At 56.5% G+C, this 17010-nt stretch overlaps 1 protein-coding gene across 1 annotated transcript; it reads left to right on the top strand.

Annotated features, from left to right (window-relative positions):
- Window positions 1-328: 328 nt before the first annotated feature.
- Window positions 329-14802, top strand: CUL7 (cullin 7). Its single transcript, XM_014782695.2, has 26 exons — window positions 329-516; window positions 1362-1949; window positions 2382-2533; window positions 2686-3180; window positions 3709-3847; window positions 3947-4143; window positions 4436-4664; window positions 5209-5446; window positions 5531-5636; window positions 6637-6864; window positions 7145-7235; window positions 7336-7507; window positions 7675-7780; window positions 8072-8167; window positions 8355-8530; window positions 8869-9002; window positions 9302-9484; window positions 9752-9858; window positions 9949-10131; window positions 11542-11702; window positions 11871-12087; window positions 12196-12454; window positions 13465-13610; window positions 13758-13884; window positions 13973-14178; window positions 14422-14802. The coding sequence occupies exons 2-26, from the start codon at window positions 1370-1372 to the stop codon at window positions 14743-14745; spliced, it is 5052 nt and encodes a 1683-aa protein (XP_014638181.1). The 5' UTR covers window positions 329-516; window positions 1362-1369; the 3' UTR covers window positions 14746-14802.
- Window positions 14803-17010: the final 2208 nt, after the last annotated feature.

Genomic DNA, 17010 nt, shown 5'->3' with positions numbered 1-17010 from the left:
AAATGACCTCCAGGGTCTTTCCCAGTTCTGACTTTGGGAAACGGGAAAGGCACTTCCGGTGGCAGGAGGGAGGACCAGGAGGAAGAGGAAAGGGCGGCGCAGAGGAGGAGGTGCCGCGCGTCGCCGCGGTGGCACCGGCGGCTCCGCCCCAGCGCTGTCTCAAGGCCCCCACCTTTCCGCTGGGCCCGGCGGAAATGAGCCGCGGCTCCGGGCGGGCGGCGGAGCCCCCAAAGCTGGGCGGGCGGCGCCGCTGGTGGGACCAGGCCCCGCCCTGCCCTGCCCCGCCCCAGCGGCCGCGAACCTGCGCGCGGGCGGTGACACTGGCCCGGCCCCGGGGCGCTCGCCCTGCGCGCCACGCCCCTTGCCCGGCACGCCCCCTCCCACCTCTCCGCCTCGACCCCCTCAGGCGGCCCAGGCGGGGCCCAAATCTCTGCCAGCGTCGCCGCCATCGTCTGCGCCGCGTCCCTAGCTCTGCGAAGGACAGGCCTCGCGCCAGGACCCCCATCGACTTCTGAGGTGGCCAAAGCCCCGCCGCGGCCCCTGCCCCTACCCTGGGTTTTCCTCCGCCCATTCGCCCAGCGAGCCTCGCGCTCACCGGACCTCGCGTCTCCCCCTTCCATCGTGCCTCGGGATTCCCGTTTATCCGGCCTAGCCCCCTCCCCCGCACCTTGCCGCGCGCCCCTGGCTTCTCGGGCCTTCGACCCGGGCCACCAAGCTTCGCGCCCGTCACCCACCGTGTCTGCTGTGCCCCCTGTTCCGGTCCTCGCGTCACCCCCCCAGCCTTGCTCTCCAGTGCCTCCAGTCATCAGCGCTTGCAGCCCACCGACCCTTCCTCCCGGCCCATCGTGCCTTGCGCCCCCACTGCACCACCAATACCATGGGTCTCTTGTCTCTGCGACTCACACTCTTGTGCTTCAACCGTTAGAGCTAGCCCCTCTTCCCATACACACTCAGGGTCTCTCTCCCCAACGCCCCCCAAACACACCCTCCTCTGGGCTTTGCATAGCGCCTTCCCAAGGCTGCTGCAGCCTGTCCCAGGGCCTTGGGACTTGTAACTCCAAGGCTGCCCTGTCCCCACGGTCCCCTTCCCACTGCTCCAAACCAACCCTCTCCAGGCTGCAGGGCCTTGGACCCTCCTTTTAGCTCCCAAATTTTGTGTTCTCTCAGAACAAACACCCCAGTGTTCCTCTGCTTAGGCCTGGCTCCACCCAGCCTGCATCAGGCAACTCCTGGGCCCTGCTTTATCCCACCCAGCCTGACAACTGTTCCCACATTTGTTTCCCCAACTTCTGGATGTCCTTGGTTTTCTGACCTCCCCTCTCACTCTAGCTTGCCTGTTCTCTTTTTCTTGTGTGTCCCAGGTGCCAAGATGGTGGGGGAGCTCCGCTACAGGGAATTCAGAGTGCCCCTGGGGCCTGGCTTGCACGCCTATCCTGACGAGCTGATCCGCCAGCGGGTGGGCCACGATGGGCATCCTGAATACCAGATCCGCTGGCTCATCCTCAGGCGTGGAGATGATGGGGAAGGGGGCTCTAGCCAAGTGGACTGCAAGGCTGAGCACATCCTGCTATGGATGTCCAACGACGAGATCTATGCCAACTGCCACAAGATGCTGGGCGAGGACGGCCAGGTCATCGGGCCCTCCCAGGAGACCACAGGGGAGTCTGGGGCCCTGGACAAATCTGTGCTGGGGGAGATGGAAACTGACGTGAAGTCTCTGATTCAGAGGGCGCTTCGGCAGCTGGAGGAGTGTGTGGGCACCATCCCTCCTGCTCCTCTGCTTCACACTGTCCATGTGCTCAGTGCCTACGCCAGCATCGAGCCCCTCACTGGGGTGTTCAAAGACCCAAGGGTCCTGGACTTGCTCATGCACATGTTGAGTAGTCCTGATTATCAGATTCGCTGGAGCGCAGGCCGGATGATACAAGCTCTGGCCTCCCATGATGCTGGTGAGGAGCAGTGTTGGGGGGAAGAGGGAGCAGGAGAGGGGCTGGGTCGGCTCAGGGCCTCACAGGACACAGTGCAGGAACCTCTGACTTCATCAGTACGTAAACAGTTCTGTTGCCCTTCTCTTAGAGTTGGAAAAAAAGAAGTTGGGAAGGTGGGTGCGGGCATCTCTGCAGAAAGAGGAAAGACTGAGTCCTCAAGAACTTCATATTAGTTGGCTTTCTATGCAAAGGAATAGTTCAGAGTTTAGATTGTTAGCCTATTGTAGGAGATAGGTAGATGTGAAAAAGATAGCAAGTTTTGGCTTTTGAAGCAAATCGTATCGTTCCTAGTGTGTAGTGGCAAAAAGATTGGACTGAGAGTAGAGGGTCTAGAAGAGATGCCTGGAAAAGGTGGGGTTAGGGAGCTGTTACTGATTGGGGTGTGGGTTTCAGGGACTCGGACCCAGATCCTTCTATCACTGAGCCAACAAGAGGCCATTGAGAAACACCTGGATTTTGACAGCCGCTGTGCTCTGCTGGCTCTGTTTGCACAGGCCACACTCTCTGAACACCCCATGTCTTTTGAGGGTGTTCAACTGCCGCAGGTATTCTGTGGGGGGCGTTGTGGGGGAGCTATGAACAAGATCTAGGGACCAAGCCTTTGCACCTATCCGTAGAGGACGGTGTGGAGAGAGGGGCTGAAGCAGGGACAAGGTGGACATAGTCCACATAGGTGGACAAAGATTGCGTCCTACAGGTCCCAGGAAGGCTGCTCTTCTCCCTGGTGAAGCGCTATTTGCATGTCACCTTCCTCCTGGATAAGCTGAATGACAGTGCTGCAGAACCAGGAGCCCAGAACAACTCTGCTCCCGAGGAGTTGAGTGGGGAGAGGGGTCGGCTGGAGCTGGAGTTCAGCATGGCCATGGGCACCCTGATCTCAGAGCTGGTGCAGGCCATGCGCTGGGACTGGGCCTCAAGCAGACAGGGGCCCTTGGCACGGTCTTCCTGTTCCATCTTCCAGCCCCAGCTGGCAGATGCGGGCCCAGGGCTGCCACCCGCCCAGGCCTCCCTCAGGAGGTCGAGGCGGTTTCGCCCTCGCTCTGAGTTCGCAAGTGGCAATACCTATGCCCTGTACGTGCGGGATACACTGCAGCCAGGGATGCGCGTGCGGATGCTGGATGATTACGAGGAGATCAGTGCTGGGGACGAGGGCGAGTTCCGTCAGAGCAACAGCGGCGTGCCCCCTGTGCAGGTGAGCGAGCGCAGGATGGTGGGACACTGCTAGGGATCTCTCTTGTGTGGGGCATAGCTGGGGCTTCATGCAGGGGGCTCTGGCAGGCCACCCAGGGAGAAAACTCTCAGTAAGATTAGGATGGTAAAATGGGGGTCGGCAGTTGGGGGGGGGCCACTTGGAGGGCTGAGAAAATCTGGGTTTAGGAGGCTATGAGGTGAGGAAGACTCTCCTAGGAAGAAACTGATACAGCAAGACTTTCCCAAAGGTCAGAGTCAGGGAAACAGGGTGGTTGAGGCCAGGAGGAAGTATAGGGGCCTAAGCCATCAAGCATAGGGTGAGAGGAGAGGCAAAGGCCAACCCCAGTTGGGGAAGGCGTCTTTTGTGTGTGTGTTGTGTTTTCCATATGGCAGTGTTTTGCTATTTGTAGGTATTTCCAAGCCTGGCCAGGTGGTCACCCTGAGGGCTGTATGTTCTCACTCTTGGGCCACAGCCAGTCAGTAAGTGAGCCCTCTCTTCCCCTTCCCTCTTTTTTCCTATATCCTCTAGGTGTTGTGGGAGTCGACGGGCCGCACCTATTGGGTACACTGGCACATGCTGGAGATTCTGGGCTTTGAGGAAGACATTGAGAATGTGGTCAAGGCTGATGAGTACCAGGGGGCAGTGTTCAGTGGAGCCTTGGGTGTAGGTAAGCCCAGAGAGGAAGCAGGAGTCAGCTCTGAGCACAGGAGCAGTGGTCCGGCAGGGTAGGCAGTGACATCCCTGTGCACTATGACCATTTCCACAGCCCTGCCCTCCTGGCGGTGGAAGCCCATGACAGAGCTCTATACCGTGCCCTGCGTGTTGCCTGAGGACGAGGACACCGAGGAGAGCGAACACCTGACCCAGGCCGAGTGGTGGGAGCTCCTCTTTTTCATCAAGAAGCTGGATGGACCTGACCATCAGGAGGTTCTCCAGATCCTCCAGGAGAACCTGGATGGGGAGGTAGAGCCGGCCTAGAGACACACAGAAGTTGGGGGGCTCCACTGCAAGGGCTGGACTGTGATAGAGCATTTGGAAGGCTCAGGAGGGGAGTGGAGGTCAATAGTGTAAGGGGCTGCAGAGGAGGAGTGTAGAATGTTCAGAAGTGTTGGCGAGCTGTTTTGGAGGAGCCAGCTGCCAGCCGTGAGAGGTTCAGGGTGGAGAAGGCTTATGCAGAGATCCCTACCTCTACCAAGTGCCCCTGGAACCTCTGCTGGCAGGGCTGCCTGTAGTGAGAGCTTCTCCCCAATGACAGATTCTGGATGACGAGATCTTGGCTGAGCTGGCCGTGCCCATGGAGTTGGCCCAAGACTTGCTGCTGGCTCTGCCACAGCGACTCGATGACAGCGCTCTCAGGGACCTGCTCAACTGCCGAGTCTACAGGAAATATGGGCCCGAGGCCCTGGCAGGGCAGTCGGCTTACGCATCCCTGCTGGAAGCCCAGGCCCAGCCTCAGGAGTCAGCAGATGCAGCCAGAGTGGAAGGTGGGGTGCCAAACAGACACAGCAGCTCTGCAGACTGGCTTCTAGGAGGGCGTTAGCCCAGGAGAGATGTCTGTGCTGATTTTTGCGCAATGCTGTCTGGAAGAGATGGCACCATGGGAAGAATCTGAAACTTAAAGATAAGCAATGAATGAAGCAGACATTGTGCTCCCTCCAAAGACTGAAGGAGGGTGTAAAGTTAAAAAATGGCAAGAGATTTGAAGCCTTAAAAGCTTCCACATTTCAGTGTTTCTGTTGTAGAGAAAAACAAATTATTGCATGCTTTTAGATATAGGAAAATGCTCTGCTGTTTGCTGACAGGAAGCTCCTTTGCTATTTTAAGAATATAACGTTTGTTGTGAAACTCCTAATGAGTACACTAAGAGATGTTTTGAGATCCCAAAACCTAACTTTTAGAGGGACAAAAAAAATCAAAACCATTTTTTAGGAGAAATTAGGAAACAAGATTGAGAGTTAAGAATCTGTCCTTTTCTGGTCCTTTGCATCACTAACAATGGCCAACTCTTGTGACTTCTCCTTCCTGTAGCAAAAGAACCCCCAACTCAGTGCCCCAACACTCCCCTGCAGCGTCTGGCAGAGGGTTATGGTCCAGCTGGGAAAATCTTCCTGGATCTGGAGCGAGCACTCAGCTCAGAGGGGACCCGGGAGAGTGAGGTCAAGCCATTCCTGCTGCAGCTGCAGAGACAGCCCCAGCCGTTCCTCATGCTGATGCGGAGCCTTGACACTCCGGCAGCCAACAAGGCCCTGCACCTGACCGTTCTGAGGTGAGGGGATGGTGAGAGGCGGGGTTGGACAAAGGTCTCTGAGGCTGGCTGCACATCTCTCTCCTCCTGCGCCCTGCTCCCCAGAATCCTCACGCAGCTGGTGGACTTCCCCGAGGCGCTGCTGCTCCCCTGGCACGAGGCCATGGACGCCTGCATGGCCTGCCTGCGGTCCCCAGACACTGACCGAGAGGTACCCTGCCCCACTCAGGGGAGATGCTGAGAGGGCAAGGACGTGAGGCAGCCTGTGCCAAGGCAGACCCCAGGCGAGGCTCTGGAGGGCACAGTGGAGCCTTTGTGCACTTGGTTTGGGTTTTGTTTTTAAAATTGAATTTTATTTTTTTTAAATAAGTAATACATTCACACAGTTCACAAATAAAAATGATCTAACAAGGTATACACTGAGAATCCTCACTCCCACCTGAACCCCTGTTCTCCCAGTGCCCCCACACGCCCATGTTGGTAACCACTTGTGTTAATTTACATATCCTTCTTGTGTTTCTAAACAAACACAAATGCATGATCTTATTTGCTGTCTCCTTTTTTACACAAAAGGTTATGTCTGTATTATGTTAAGAGCCTCAATGGCTCCTGTTTGGCTGGGCCTTTGGGGACAAGGGGGATGAACGAGGCAGAGGGGACCATCACATTCTAGAGTCCCCTGCCACAGAGAGGACTGGGGCACGGAAGGCTTGGGAAGGGATCAGAGAACTAGGGTCGTAGTGGCAGTGGGTGTCTGCAGTACACACCTTTGGCCATTACTCAGACTTTAGTTTCTGCAGTGGACTCACTGGGTGTCCACACACACATCTGGTCCCTGTCGGCCCCCTCCCTACCATCAGGTATCGGTACTTGGGGTGTGAGCATCTCAAGATGCAGCCCCACAGCTGGTTCTTGGGACAGCTGGTCCTGAAAGGAAACAACCTGGGATGCTCTCTGCATCTGCTGCCAGCATAATCCGTAGTCAAGAACCTCAGGGTGGCAGGGCATGTCCATTTCAGTTTGTCTTTGGTTCTCTGACTCCACCCAGCCTTCATGTCTCCTCCATTGCTGTCTTTTTACTTCCTCACTCTGTCTTGTTCACCTCAGTAGCCCAAGCCCCCAGCACACAGTGGGTGTACAGTAAATACTGCTGAAGATGCCCTGTGGTCCATGCCTTGTCCCCTTTATTCACCTCCCCCGTCCCATCCCAGGTGCTTCAGGAACTGATCTTCTTCCTGCACCACCTGGCCTCGGTGAGCAGGGACTATGCTGTGGTCCTCAATCAGCTGGGAGCCCGCGATGCTATCTCCAAGGCCCTGGAAAAGCACCTGGGAAAGCTGGAGCTGGCTCAGGAGCTGCGGGACATGGTGTTCAAGTGTGAGAAGCATGCCCACCTCTACCGGAAACTCACCACCAACATCCTGGGAGGCTGTATCCAGGTCAGGAGGAAGGGCAGGGGGAAGCTTATGGGTTCACAGCTGGGTGAGAATATGACATTGGAGCAGCAGCCGGGGAAGGGGGTGTGTTCCTGAAAGGCAGGTGAGTCTAGTAGACCTGGGGCATCTGTTTTCCACCCCTCTTCTCCATCTGGTCCTGCTCTGCCAGTGTCATGGAGGAAGTCCCATTGCTGCTGGGTCTTTTCTCCATTCGTGTTTCCGTGTGTTTCTCTGTGTTCTTCCCCCCTCCCTGTGCCCCTCTTCTCTGATGTTCTGGCTGCAGATGGTGCTGGGCCAGATCGAGGACCACAGACGCACCCACCGGCCCATCAACATCCCCTTCTTTGACGTGTTCCTCAGGCATCTCTGCCAGGGTTCGTGCCTGTCCCCATGTTACACCATGTCCCCACACCTACGTCTGTTTCCTTCCCACCTACCAGGCTGTGACCTCTGCCCCTTCCCACTTGCCCCCAGGCTCCAGTGTGGAAGTGAAGGAGGAGAAGTGCTGGGAGAAGGTGGAGGTGTCCTCCAACCCGCACCGGGCCAGCAAGCTGACGGACCGCAACCCCAAGACCTACTGGGAGTCCAACGGCAGCACCGGCTCCCACTACATCACCTTGCACATGCACCAGGGTGTCCTCATCAGGTAACATTCTCCATGCATATGCTTAGCCACACACCAACACTTTCTCGTGACTTCTCTCTGTTTGGGGAAGCACCTCCCCCCTGAACGTGACCAGAGAGTCCGCCCCGTTCTGTCTGCAAGGACATGACTGGTTCTGGTTCTGATTGATTCCTCTTCCCCACTCCCAGGCAGCTGACTCTGCTGGTGGCTGGTGAGGACTCGAGCTACATGCCAGCCAGGGTGGTAGTGTTCGGGGGTGACAGCACCAGCTCTCTGAACACAGAACTCAACTCGGTAGGGACCCCTGTACCATTAGACCACCCCTCACAGGATCTGCCCTCCTGCCCAGACTCCTAACCTCCTATATTCCTCCCTGTCTTGAGCACCATAGAAAGTAGAGTCCTTTATCCCTGTGCCTCTGACAGCATCAGGCCCTGAGCAGTGAGGGTGACATAAGGACCCCACACATCCCAGGGATGAGGGAAGGGAGGGACACAGTGAGGGGACAGGAGCCGACTTGGGCGCTCTACTGTCAGCATTCCCATCCACACACGTGGAGGTGACAGCCCTCTCTGCCCCCGCCAGGTCAACGTGATGCCCTCTGCCAGCCGGGTGATCCTCTTGGAGAACCTGAACCGCTTCTGGCCCATCATCCAGATCCGCATAAAGCGCTGCCAGCAGGTAGGGCAGGAGTGTGGGGTATGGCCACAGGCACAGGGCTCTGGGCCCTGTACTATTGCAGATCTTGGGCCAGAGCTCCAGCCAGGGTCACAAGCAGCTCCAGGAGTGAGGCCTGAGGGTGTGGCTGACCCCAGGCCATCCTGAGGAGGATGTGGGGCAGGTGAAAACAGGCTTGTGGGTATTGCAGGGTGGCATCGACACACGCATTCGAGGGTTGGAGGTCCTGGGCCCCAAGCCCACGTTCTGGCCAGTGTTCCGGGAGCAGCTGTGTCGTCACACACGCCTCTTCTACATGGTTCGGGCACAGGCCTGGAGCCAGGACATAGCAGAGGACCGCAGGAGCCTGCTGCACCTGAGTTCTAGGTATGTGCGAGCATGTGTGTGTGCCTGTGTGTGTGTGAAAGGGAAGAGTATTACAGATGGCCGCTGGGCAGGGTGCTGTGGAGGGCATAAGATGGAAGGTTAACACGCTTGGGGGAGGGCCTGGAGTGTTTTGCAGTTCGAAGAGGGAAAGAAAGGGTAAAGAGATTTCTCTGATGGGCTGGCAATGAGATGTGCAGTTAACCTAGGGGAGTTGTGAAGTCCCGAGCAGGGATTTGGTCTGGTTGCTTGGGGTTAGCCAGCAACCTCAGACTGGGTGGACACTGGGGTAACTTAAGCCTCAAGCCCCTGACACCTTCCTCCCTGATCCTCATCCCCAGACTCCATGGGGCTCTGCGCCATGAGCAGAATTTTGCTGATCGCTTCCTCCCTGACAACGAGGCCGCTCAAGCTCTGGGCAAGACCTGCTGGGAGGCCCTGGTCAGCCCGCTGGTGCAGAACATCACCTCCCCCGGTAACCAGCTCGACCCCTGGCCCTCTTTACCATCGCATTGCTGCGCACCGCTAACCAGCCCCTTCTTGCTCTGCCCTGAGGGTTGCGCTCTTGGCCCTTTTGGTACTGTGTTCCTTTGGTGCCCCGGTGCTTTCCCGTGTCTCCTAGGTGCCAGCTGACACCACAAGGTGAGGAGGGGCCTTGCCACCTCCTTTCCCGTATCATCCATCCAGCTGCTCTTCTCTGCGCTCCCATCCAGCCCAGCCTCTCCCACTGTCCTGGAGACACGCCCTGCCTTGCTTGTTTTTCCCAACCTCTAGATGAGGATGGCGTCAGTCCCTTGGGCTGGCTGCTAGACCAGTACCTGGAGTGTCGGGAGGCTGCCCACAACCCCCAGAGCCGCGCAGCAGCTTTCTCCTCACGGGTGCGCCGCCTCACCCACCTGCTGGTGCACGTGGAGCCCTGCGAGGCACCCGCTCCAGTGGTAGCCACTCCTCGGCCCAGTAAGTACTGGGGACTCATGCAGGAGGTCAGTTAGGGGCATTTCTCTGTGCCCCCTACTCGCATGCTGTAGGCTTCTGTCCCTCCTCACTCTTTCCCTCCCTACGTGCTCAGCCTATTCATCTTCCAGGTTTGTGTCACCTCCACCAAGGAGCATCATTTTGGGTGGCAGCATGTCAGGAAAGGCCCCAGGGCTCACCCTTGAATGGGGACCCAGGAGCTGAGGGACTGCCCCCACCTTGCCTCTGCTCCTTCCTCTGTTTCCACAGAGGGCAGAAACAGAAGCCACGACTGGAGTTCCCTGGCTACCCGGGGGCTTCCCAGCAGCATCATGAGAAACCTGACCCGGTGCTGGGGGGCCGTGGTGGAGGAGCAGGTGGGCAGGAGCAGGTGCGGGGAAGGGAGGATGGAACTATAACGGTGGTGAGTTGGCTTGCCTCTTCATGCTGCTACCACTTCCCTCCAGGTGAACAATTTTCTGACCTCACACTGGCAGGATGATGACTTTGTGCCACGCTACTGTGAACACTTTAATAATCTGCAGAAGTCGAGCTCCGAGTTGTTTGGGCCCAGGGCAGCCTTCCTGCTGGCGCTGCAGAACGGCTGTGCTGGCGCCTTGCTGAAGCTGCCTTTTCTCAAAGCTGCACACGTAAGCCTCTCCACCTTGCCTCCCCCCTGGGCCTCTCCCTTCCCCACCTTCTCAAAATGCCCCACTCTTCCATTCCCGTTCACCAAGGAATGCATATTTATATATAACCCTGTTATCGAAAATAAGTAGCTAAAATGCTTCATCCTGTTTTCTTTTGACCGTTAGTTATGTTAATAGCCTTGTTCACTGTTGCTATTTGTCTTCATTTTTTATATTTGCATAAATTCCATCTAACGGATGTACTATAACTTACTCCACCATTCCCATTTATTCCATAAATATTCAATAAGCACTTAAAATGTGTGAGGCACTGTGGTAAGAACTGGGATAGACGAAGTCCCTCCCCTCAAACTTTATAGTCTTCTAGGGCAGACACACACTTTAGCAAATGATAAACTAAAATGTGATAAGCACCCTGGTAACAAAGAGCTGTATAGCAGGAACATGGAGCAGTGGCTGCTTGAGTTGCTTCCAGTTGTGCTGTTTGATCAGTAACACCACAGTGGGACCATCTTTGTGCACTTATTTCCTCATTTTATTTTTTTTTTTGGGTGTGTGAGGAAGATCAGCCCAGAGCTAACATTCATGCTAATCCTTTTTTTTTTTTTTTTTTTTGCTGAGGAAGACCTGCTCTGAGCTAACATCCACTGCCAATCCTCCTCCTTTTTTTCCCCAATAGCCCCAGTAGATAGGTGTATGTCACAGTTGCACATCCCTTCTAGTTGCTGTATGTGGGACGCGGCCTCAGCATGGCCGGAGAAGCGGTGCGTCGGTGCGCGCCCGGGATCCGAACCTGGGCCGCGAGTAGTGGAGCGCACGCACTTAACCGCTAAGCCACGGGGCTGGCCCTATTTCCTCATTTTAAATTATTGTTATCTGTTTGATTTTTAGACATGCTCAATGTGAAAAAACATTTTTCTTAGTTGTTAAGTTTTTTTTTTTGTGAGGAAGATCAGCCCTGAGCTAACATCCATGCCAATCTTCCTCTTTTTGCTGAGGAAGACCGGCTCTGAGCTAACATCTATTGCCAATCCTTCTCCTTTTTTTTGCCCCAAAGCCCCAGTAGATAGTTATATGTCATAGTTGCACATCCTTCTAGTTGCTGTATGTGGGACGCGGCCTCAGCATGGCCGGAGAAGCAGTGTGTTGGTGCACGCCCGGGATCCGAACCCGGGCCACCAGCAGTGGAGCGTGCGTGCTTAACCACTAAGCCACGGGGCCGCCCCTTTAATTGTTAATATTAATTTGCAGACCTGTTAATGATTTTATAAAACATAAAAGTGTAAAAGTGTTGACCCATTTATGAAGCTACTAGCCATTCATATCTACATCCTCAGACCCTCCTCACTGCTCCCCACACCTCCTCCCGTTGCTCGTTCATGGTTTTCCTGTGCTCTTCCCACTGCCCAGGTGAGTGAGCAGTTTGCCCGGCACATCGACCAGCGGATCCAGGGCAGCCGGATTGGGGGGGCCCGGGGGATGGAGATGCTGGCACAACTGCAACGATGCCTAGAAACCGTCCTAATTTTCTCTGGCCTGGAGATAGCTACCACCTTTGAGCATTACTACCAGTGAGTGTGGACCTAGGGAGTGGGAGGTAGGGGGAGGCAAGATGACTGGGGAGGGGCAGCTCACAGGACCTGGGAGTCTGGGTCGATGTAGGCTGGAGTCCTGGAGCCAGAGGCCGTGCCGTGCCGAGTGCCCACACTGAGGCTTGGCCTGGGCTGTGTGTGCTGCAGGCACTACATGGCGGACCGTCTCCTGGGCGTGGGCTCAAGCTGGCTAGAGGGGGCCGTGCTGGAGCAGATCGGTCCCTGCTTCCCCAACCGCCTCCCCCAGCAGATGTTGCGGAGCCTGAGCACCTCCGAGGAGCTGCAGCGCCAGTTCCATGTCTACCAGCTCCAGCGGCTCGATCAGGAACTCCTGAAGCTGGAAGACACACAGAAGAAGATACAGGTGGGTGCCAAGGGAGGGATCAGCAAATGGGAGGGTAGGAAGGAGAGAGGCCCAGAACAGAACAGGGGAGGCCCACTGGCTTTTGGGAACCCTGTGTTCCTTCTTCAGGTGGGTCACGAGGCCAGTGGCAAGGAGCATGAGAGGGAGAATGAAGAGGAAGCTGGGGCAGCGGCAGCAGACAAGGCAGAGGAGGAGGAGGAGAATGAGGACCTCTACTATGAAGGGGCAATGCCAGAAGTGTCTGTGCTAGTCCTGTCACCACGCTGCTGGCCCATTGCCTCCATCTGCCACACACTGAACCCCAAAACCTGCCTGCCCTCCTACCTGAGGGGCACTTTGAACCGATACTCCAACTTCTATAATAAGAGTGAGGAGCCGGGCAGAGGGAAGGGGGGGCTGGCAAGACAATGGGATACTGGGAAAGAACCTGGGGTTGGGAGCCTTGATGGGGTGGATTTGAGAAGAAAGGGCAGGAGCTTAGGTTGGAGGTGGAGGGGGTGCAGCCATCAGGCACCAGATCCCCAAACTGTTGCCTTTTCTGTCCTTAAAATAAGACCCAGGACTCTGGGTGGTGGGGAGGATGGAGGCAGGAGACACTGGAGGCTACCAGAAAGGGCTTCCCCTCAGTGATAGGTGCCTGGCTCCTGGTCAGTCCCCAGAACCTAAGTCCCCCACTGGGGACTGATCCTGGGCTGGGCAGTGACCAAGGAGGGGGAAGAGACTCAAACCCTGCCCTCAGGGAGCGCCCAGATTAATGGGGGAGACATTGTTTCCTCTCTCACGGACATTCCAATTTGATGAGAGCCCCAGTCCTTCTTCCCTTCATGGTTTTGTCACTCTAAAAAACTGGGGTGGGGCCTGCCTGGTGGTGTAGCCGTTAAGTTCGCGCATTCCACTTGAGCAGCCCGGGGTTTGCCGGTCCGGATCCTGGACGCGGACCTACTCACTGCTCATCAAGCCATGCTGAGGTGGCATCCCACATAGCAGAACTACAACTCTACAACTATGACACATAACTATGTGCTGGGGCTTTGGGGAGAAAAAAGAAAAAGAGGAGATCGGCAAGAGATGTTAGCGCAGGGCCAATCTTCCTCAAAAAAAAAGGGTGGGGGGACTCCTGGAAGGCACTGCTCAGAGCCCCCTGGGGTAGGGCTAGGCATGGGGTGGGCTCCCAGACACCTGAGGCTTACCTGGGAGGCAGGCACAGAGCAGGCTAAACTCTGGAAGCTCAGACCAGGAACCAAAGTGTCCATAAACGCTGGGCCACACACTCTGCAGAGATGGGCGGGGGCATAGCTCCACCAGTGGTGTGTCCTCACAGCCCCGACTCCCTCTTTTCCCTGCTCTGTCTCCCTCGTTCTCCCTGATCCTTCTCAGGTCAGAGCTACCCTGCCCTAGAGCGGGGCCCACAGTTGCGACTGCAGTGGACGTGGCTGGGCCGGGCTGAGCTGCAGTTCGGGGACCAGACCCTGCATGTGTCCACCGTGCAGATGTGGCTGCTGCTGTACCTCAACGACCTGAAGGTGGCCCAGCCCCTCTGAGCATCCCTGCTACCTCCCACCTGTCCCTCACCTTTCTTCCCTACACCTTGACTCCCTGTCCTCCTTCCCTCTACCCTGTCTGCTCTAAGCCTCCGGGAGGCCCTAAATGTTTCCCTACCCTTCTCTCAGGCAGTCTCCATGGAGAGTCTGCTGGCGCTCTCCGGGCTCTCTCCAGACATGCTGAATCAGGCAATTGGGCCTCTTACCTCTTCAAGAGGCCCCCTGGACCTTGACGAGCAGAAGGACGTCCCAGGAGGTAGGCACTTAGGGCAGAGGGGCCTCTGTTCTGAGCCAGGGCCAAGCTCCTCATGGGCCCCCCACGAAGTGACCAGCACTTATTTCAGGGGTGCTCAAGATTCGAGATGGCAGTGAGGAGCCCAGGCCAAGGAGGGGCAATGTGTGGCTCATCCCACCTCAGACATACCTGAAAGCTGAGGATGAAGAGGGCCAGAACTTGGAGAAGAGACGGAACCTTCTGAACTGCCTCATCGTCCGAATCCTCAAGGCCCATGGAGACGAAGGGCTGCACATTGACCAGCTTGTCTGTCTGGTAGGCAGGGGTGGGCAGTGGGTGAAGGAGCTTTGGGGTGGGGAGGCAGTCCACAGGAGGAGGTGGGTCCACGTTTGAAGCATCTGGTTCACTATGGAGCCTGTAGTGTGTGAGGAGTGAGGGTGGGGTGCACATAATGTCCTTGGGGCTTCCTGTCCTGGCAGCTTGTGGTTGGAGTGGAAGCTAGAGGTGGGGTAAGCAGGGTGTCTCTGACCTATTGTTGCCCCTTCCTCTCCACACCAGGTGCTGGAGGCTTGGGAGAAGGGCCCATGTCCTCCTAGGGGTTTGGTCAGCAGCCTTGGCAGGGGGTCTGCCTGCAGTAGCACCGATGTCCTTTCCTGCATCCTGCACCTCCTGGGCAAGGGCACAGTGAGACGCCATGATGACCGGCCCCAGACGCTGTCCTATGCGGTCCCTGTGACAGTGTTGGAGCCTCACACCGAGTCCCTGAACCCAGGCTCCTCAGGCCCCAACCCACCCCTCACCTTCCACACTCTGCAGATTCGCTCTCGGGGCGTGCCCTATGCCTCCTGCACCAGCACCCAGAGCTTCTCTACCTTCCGGTAGCCCTGGAGATGGGGCCAGGGCTTTCTAGAGAAATAAAATGCAGGAGTTTGATATGTGGCCTGTGTGTGTTTGGTGACTATTATGGATCTGAGAGGGGAAGGGGGGCTTTCCTGGCTGAGAGGGTAAAAGAGCCCTCTGGCTCTGAAGCTGCCCCAGGCCATGCCAGGAGTCACTCTTTTTTTTTTTTTTTTTTTTTTGAGGAAGATCAGCCCTGAGCTAACATCCGTGCTAATCCTACTCTTTTTGCTGAGGAAGACCAGCTCTAAGCTAGCATCTATTGCCAATCCTCCTCCTTTTTGTCCCCCAAAGCCCCAGTAGATAGTTGTATGTCGTGGTTGCAAGGAGTCACTCTTGTTAGGGTGAGGATGGCACCCTGGGAAGAAAGGTAGAGGGAGTTGGGTGTGATTTAGCATCCCCCCATCGGCAGGGGGATTAAGTGGACAGAGATGGATCTCAGCCCCTTCTCAGCCGGGCTGTGGTCAGAAGTGCTTTCACCTGGCAGGCCAGAGACCCAAGCCCACCTTGCCATGCAGCAGATGGCTTGGACCTTGGGCAGATTATCAAGCAGGGCTCCATTTTCCTCATTTGTGGAATGGGACCAGAGTCACTTTGGCACTCTGACCAGCACCAGGTGTGGGAGCATTTGACATGGTGAAGGTTTTGCCAGTGAGTCCCTCTTTTGGCCGCCACTCCCAGCAGTGTGTGCAATGCATGGCACCTTCCCTAGGTAAGGTTGACAGGGTGAGGTGAGATAAAGGACACTTGCGGCCACTGCAGGCACTCAGGAGCTTGAATGTGCATTCCATCCACATGCTTTAGGATCTGAGTTGGAAGCAGACCCAGAAGGAACTGCAGATCCCACAAGCTCCTCTCTTCTGGCCATGCAGAGCTGCATGCTGTCCCCAAAGCTGGACCCCAAGTAGCCCCACGGGCAGGCTGTGTGGCTATGACTGGCTCCTCTGGCTCCACCCACACTGAGGCAGGGCAGATGGGTCTGGCGGACCTGGTGCCGGGGTGGAGCTCTGTCTTGGCAGGGGCCAGCAGGGGAGGAGGGAAGGAGTGACCCAGGCATCCTGAGTCTATGGTTCTTGCAGGTAGAGATGACTGGGAGAAAGCTACAGAAGAAAGGAGGGGGAAGAAGGGGGTGAAGAAGTTAGGTGGTGAGAGGGCACCGAGGTCAGACAAAGGGAACTGGGTGCCGCCCAGGACTGAGATTTGCAATAGAATCTGTAAGGGAAAAGAGGCCAGGGCTTGAGAGAGTCAGGATGCCCAGGACGAGGCAACAGAACAGGGCAAAGGGGGCCCTGGGGACACTGAAGGCCCACACTTGCTTCACAGTACAGTTGTCCCCATGGTGCTGTTGGTGGTTCTTACAGAACCATCCTGATGATCTGTGCTATTCTGTGAGGCAAAGACAGGCAGCAGCAGGCTGGGGCAGCAATGGGCCCCAGGGCACACTAGGGTCGCTGCAGTTTGTCATTTAAGTGCCTCTCCACCTTTGCTCCCGAGATCACAGCCTCTCTTTTTATTGGCCCAGGCCATGCCCTTCTTTTTTTCCCTCTCCCCAAAGCCCCAGTGCAGGGCCGGCCCCGTGGCTTAGCGGTTAGGTGCGCGTGCTCTGCTGCTGGCGGCCAGGGTTCGGATCCCGGGCGCACACCGACGCACCGCTTCTCCGGCCATGCTGAGGCCGCGTCCCACATACAGCAACTAGAAGGATGTGCAGCTATGACATACAACTATCTACTGGGGCTTTGGGGGGAAAAAAATAAATAATTATTTAAAAAAAAAAAAAGCCCCAGTGCATAGTTGTGTATCCTAGTTATAGGTCTTTCATAGCTCTTCTACGTGGAAGGCCGCCTCAGCATTGCTTGAGTGGTGAGTAGGTCCGCACAAACCAGCGAACCCTGGGCCACCGAAGAGGAGCGCATGAACTTAACCACTAAGCCACCAGGCTGGCCCCCACGACCTTCTTCTTGAGTTAGCTCTCGCGCCGGAGCTTTCTACCTTTCTCTGTACTCTCATGCTCTTTATGAGCCTATCCTTCCTTCCCACCAGAAACCGGGAGAGCCCCCAGGCTCCAGGAGCCAGGCCAGCATACACTGCACGTAGGGGATAGGATGGGACTCTCTCCCACTGCCCCCCACTGTGCTGCTGCTGCCCCCACAGGGTCCTGAGTGGGCTGAGCTGTAGGCCACCAGTCTTACAAGCTGCACTTGCTCAACCCCCTATTCATCCCACTCAGTCACTCTGCCCCTCAGCCTCCCG

The sequence above is a fragment of the Ceratotherium simum genome, chromosome 13, assembly GCF_057802395.1.
Source record: "Ceratotherium simum simum isolate JZ-2026a chromosome 13, ASM5780239v1, whole genome shotgun sequence".
NCBI classification, from domain to species: domain Eukaryota; kingdom Metazoa; phylum Chordata; class Mammalia; order Perissodactyla; family Rhinocerotidae; genus Ceratotherium; species Ceratotherium simum.
The sequence above is the reverse complement of the archived record's forward strand: the minus strand, read 5'-3'. Positions and strand labels throughout refer to the sequence as shown.